We start from the raw sequence: 4891 nt of genomic DNA, 5'->3' as shown, positions 1-4891 counted from the left end.
CTGGCACCTGCAGGAGCAGGGACACGTCCCCGTTGTCCTGAGCTGTTCTGGCTGAGAGGAGCCAGAGAAGCCATCGGGGGCGAGTCCCTGGCAAACCCTTTTGTTTCTGCTCAAACGAGAGCTTGCACAAACAATGATGGCACCATTCCTGCTCTGCACATCGATCCAGTGCTGTAGTCAGGCAAGAGAGCTGCAATAAAACCCCGGCCTTTAATTTTATGCATGGAGAACTTCTTACCTGCTCTCCCCTCCCTGTCCTCCCCCCCACAGCTCCTTTTCCAACTGCAGCTATTTTTCCCTGCTGACTTCAGGTGTTTTGTATTCTGCTTAGATCAATAGCAGCAKAACAGCAGCAGCTTTCCAGTTGTCACAGGAAGACCCTGCTGTCAGCTCCAGCTCAGCCGTGCTCTGCGGGGCTGGAGAGCCCTTGTGCTTCCCTGGCAGACACAAAGAGCTGCACAGCAAACCAGTGCTCTATTGATTTTGGTTTTAATTATTTTTTTTTTTAATCCAGCCTGGGGAAAGCTGTGTTCTTCCCAAGCTCCAGCAGCTGGGTTTGCCTTCCTGCACTGGGGTTGCGAGGCAGTGGAGTGTCTGAAGTGGCCCTTGCCCAGGCAGGAGGTGGCACTGCGGGGACATCCTGCGAGCTGTCAGCGTTGTCGCTGCTGCGTGGCCGTGCCAAGGAGCTGCTCCCTGGTGATATCCTGCTTAGCAGCCTCCCAGCCATCAGCAGGAAGAGCAAATCCATTGCCTAATCCCACAAACGTGCCAGGACCACATTAGCTGATGTGAACGTTGGCCCCCATTCATGGCTTTTTCACAATCTCTGATATTTATGTTGGCCTGGAGCAAATCAATGCCAGGATTTTATTTTTTTTTGTCGAACAAAAATTGTTCGCTGAAACACAACCTTTGTGTGCATCTTCCATCCCAAGTGCCAAAATGGAATCACAGAATGTTAGGGGTTGGGAGGGAACTTGGAGAGCATCTCATTCCAACCCTGCCCTGGGCAGGGACCCCTTCCCTGGGCTGCTCCAAACCCCGTCCAGCCTGGCCTTGGGCACTGCAGGGATCCAGGGGCAGCCACAGCTGCTCTGGGCACGAATCCTTCTCTGGGAAGGATTTCTTCCTATTCCCCAACCTCAATTTCCCCTCTTTCCATTTGTACCCATTTCTCCTTCTCCTAAAAGAGGAAGTCAGAAACCAAAGCAGCAGCCATGGTTTCACTGTGCAGTGTTTGATTTCCTCAGCTTTCTCTCTTTTGGAGGCTGTTTTGTGAATTCCTTTTCCCTCAGACCCCTAGCAGTGTGATTTGGAGCTGCTGCTCAGCTCCTGGCACAGTGACAGGTCCTGCAGGGCCCCTGCTCCTATTGCAGCTCCACAGAGGCTCTGCCTCCATCCTGACCCCTGGAGCAGATTTCACAGGAATTTTAGGGTTGGAGAGGAACTCTGGAGATTGTCCAGTCCAAGCCCCTGGGCAGACAGGGTCACCCAGAGCAGGTGACACAGGGACAGTCCAGGTGGCTTTGGGATGTCTCCAGAGATCTTCCACCCTTATGAAGAGTTTGTTTTTGTGTTGAGGTGGAACTTGGTGTGTTTTGGTTTCTGCCCATTGCTCCTCATCCTGTACCTGGGCACTGCTGAACAGAGTCTGGCACCGCCTTGGAGATATTTCACACTTGGGAAGGCTTTCCTAAATGCTGGTCTGGGCTGGGAAATCAGGTGGGATGTTGGATAMAGTCTGGAGGGTTTGGTAGAGGTGGAAAAATGTGTGGGGTGTTCTGAACTATTTGTGCTGAGTGCTCAGGGGGAGCTGCCGTGGCTTGAGAGGGAGAGGCCACCCTGACCTGGGACTGCAGTGACGTTTCCTGCTGTCCCTCGGAACGGGGGGACACCAAACGCTGTCCCCTCCCCGGGGCTTTTCTGTGCAGTTCTGGAGAATGGAGAAAGCTGTGGGGTGGAAGGCTGGACTCAGCCAGGGAGGGGGAAAAGGCACGGAAGGGAAAGGACAGGGAGATGGTTTTGGTGAAGGAATGTGGATGAAAAGTGGAAGCTGCCAGTTTGTGATCAGCGCTGGGAACGGGGTTTGTTAATCCCAGAATCCAAGGCCACCTCGGCTCTGTTGTCTCTGTGCCAGAGGAGGAGCCGCCCACGTGCAGGAAGGGCCAGGACTGTTTATTTTCATTCCCAACCCCCTGGAATGGCAGTGTGACACCACAGGCTGTGCTGGACAGCCCTGGCCACTCCACGCCTCGATGGGAAATGTGGCTGCAGCCTCTGCGAGGAGGAAACGAGAAGATTCCAAGGGAACGTGGAAGGATGTGGAGCTGGAGAGGGCACTGGGTGCTCTCTGCACCCCAATTGGGGCACAACACCCCAATSCTGGAGCAGCCCTGACCTCCCTGCGGTCCCTGGGTCTCATTCCGAGCGTGCTGTGCTGGGTGGAAATCTGGAATAAACACATCTCCCAGCTTCCTCGTGTAGTTTGAATTGAACTTGCTAATAAAGTGATGGTTATTTTTCCACGCTGGTTCTCCCTCTCTGATTGCCACTGTTGCTCTGGCAGTTCCTGCCTGTCCCGGGAAGCTCCTGGGATGGCGATTTCTGCTCCTGCGCTTCCCTCAGGGGGTTCAGGGGGCTCCTCCACCTTCTCCTGGGCAGGGGACAGGGCAGGGATGGCTCCGCACAAAGGGGAGTGAGAGGAGGAAGGAGCTGCAGGAGGGGCTGTCCCGGGACAGGCACCGCTCTCCCTGGGCTGGGCTCAGGGGCTGGGCTGGGCTGGGCTGGGCTGGGCTCTGCTCCTGGGCTCGGCTCGCCTTAGGGGTGCCGGTCCATACCGAGGTCCAGGCCCGAGGCAGGGGGTGCTGACTCCGGGCCGTTCCCATTCCCATTCCCATTCCCATTCCCCATTCCCCATTCCCATTCCCATCCCCATTCCCATTATTCCCATTATTCCCATTATTCCCATTATTCCCATTATTCCCATTATTCCCATTATTCCCGTCCCCGTTTCCCGCTCCCGCCGCCGGAAGCTGCCTCAGGCGGGGCCGGAAGTGACGCGCCCCGGGCATGGCGGCGGCGGAGCCCGGGATGAAGCAGTTCAATGGCGGCGGCAGCGCCGCTCCGGACGCGGAGCGCGGCCGCTTCCCGCACTGCGTGGTGTGGACCCCCATCCCCGTCCTGACGTGAGCGCGGCGCCCGCGGCACACGGGGGCGGGCGGGGGCGGGCCGGGACCCCAGGGCCTCCCCCAGGGCCTCCCCTCACTGTCCCGGAGCTTCTCCGGGGTTCTCTCGCTTCTCTGGGGCTCCCTCTCTTCTCCGGGGTTCCCTCCGTTCTCCGGGGTTCCCTCCGTTCTCCGGGGTTCCCTCCGTTCTCTGGGGTTCCCTCGCTTCTCTGGGGTTCCCTCGCCCCTCCCGATCCCACTGAACCCCTCCCGGGAGCTCCCCCGCTTCTGTCGGGATCCTCTCCCAGCTTCCTCCTTGTCCTTCCCGGTTCGTCCCTTCGCCCCTCTCGGGTCCCCCGCTCGCCCTTCCCGGCCCCATCTCGCCTCTCTTCATCCCTGATCTCGCCTCTCCCGGGTTCCTCTTGCCCGTCCTGAGTCCCCCAGCCCGTTCTCCTGGGACCCCCTCGCCATTCGCAGCCCCCCGTTCTTTCCCGGGTTCCTCCTGGCCCTTCCCGGTCCCCCCCGGTCTCTCCCGGGTAATCGGGAGGGTGTTGAAGGTTCTGTGCTGAACGGGCGTGTCCCTGCAGGAGCGGCAGTGGAGGGATCCAGGGAATGTGGGAAGGCTTTTTTGGAGCAGAGGTTTGGGCCGCGGGGATGTGAGACCACCCCGTGCCCCAGGGGAGTCTCGGTGCGAGTCTTTTCATGGCTYGGGACGGGATTTGCCTTCCCAGGCTCGCCCGCCAAGTGTGGGCAGGCTCCAGCGGGAACTGGGGAGTTTTCCACGTTCTGCTGGTGGGAAGGTGGAAAGCTGTGGCTCTGGGGGCTGTCTGGGCACAGCACGGCTTGTTTTTCCACCTTCCCTTCCCCTCGGGTTCCCATCAGGTGATGTTTGCTGAGCCGGGGCTCCAGGCAGGTACAAGATGTGCTGTGGGGTGTGCCAGGATCGGGAACGGCCCGGAGCTGCCTTTCTTGTTTTTTTAATTTTCTCCTCAGCCTTTTCCTGGAGGATTTTCCAGATCTCAAACATTCACAACCYCAGCTGGGAGTGCTGAAGGGAGCTGCCAGAGTCACTCAGTCCCTCAGGGAGAAATTGGAGGGATATCAGTAAACCTGAGGATGCTGGAGAATGTGGGAGAGGGCTGGAATGTGACCTGGAGGATTTACTGATGGTAGAAGGGGCCTGGGATGCAGATCTGGTGATGGAAGGGGGTTGGGGTATAGATCTGATGATGGAAGAGGTTTGGGATAAAGGTCTGCTGCTCCCTGGACGTGTAAATACCCATCAGGGAGAAGATCTCTGAAACAATGGGACCATTTAGGGGAGGGAATGCTCTTCCTAGAGCCAGGAGCTCTGTTTTCTGTGCTGAGAGCTCAAATGTAGGTTGCTGTGGAGAGCTGCAGYGCTGGGAAGGTGGGCAGGGTGACCTGATTTTTGGTTGCTGGAGTGGAAAGTCCGGTTTAGTCCGCAGGCAGTGGTCCAGGATCTGATCTTTGTGCTTGGCTGCACAGAGGGGTTTGTCTGGGAGGCCAGGGCCCTCCCATCCCTGCCCGGGGTGTGTGCAGGGTGCTGTGGGGTGCGTGCAGGGTGCTGTGAGGTGTGTGCAGGGTGCTGTGAGGTGTGTGCAGGGTGCTGTGGGGTGTGTGCAGGGTGCTGGGCAGGGACAGCTCTCCCTTCTCTCCCTCCTGATGGTCCCTGTGCCCTGGCAGGTGGCTGTTCCCGATCATCG

At 58.3% G+C, this 4891-nt stretch overlaps 1 protein-coding gene across 1 annotated transcript in view; it reads left to right on the top strand.

The window, feature by feature from the left end:
* Positions 1 to 3023: 3023 nt before the first annotated feature.
* The window catches only part of TMEM222 (transmembrane protein 222), a 7303-nt gene continuing 5435 nt past the window's right edge, over positions 3024 to 4891 (top strand). Inside the window, exon 1 of the mRNA XM_057384747.1 lies at positions 3024 to 3185. Within this exon, the coding sequence (XP_057240730.1) occupies positions 3070 to 3185 (116 nt within the window). The 5' untranslated portion in view covers positions 3024 to 3069. The remainder of the gene's footprint in view (positions 3186 to 4891) is intronic.

This window comes from Malurus melanocephalus, unplaced genomic scaffold (assembly GCF_030028575.1).
Source record: "Malurus melanocephalus ecotype Western Australia unplaced genomic scaffold, MMel_1.1 scaffold_743, whole genome shotgun sequence".
NCBI lineage: Eukaryota > Metazoa > Chordata > Aves > Passeriformes > Maluridae > Malurus > Malurus melanocephalus.
Note: the sequence above shows the minus strand (reverse complement) of the source record. Positions and strands in the feature narration are given on the sequence as shown.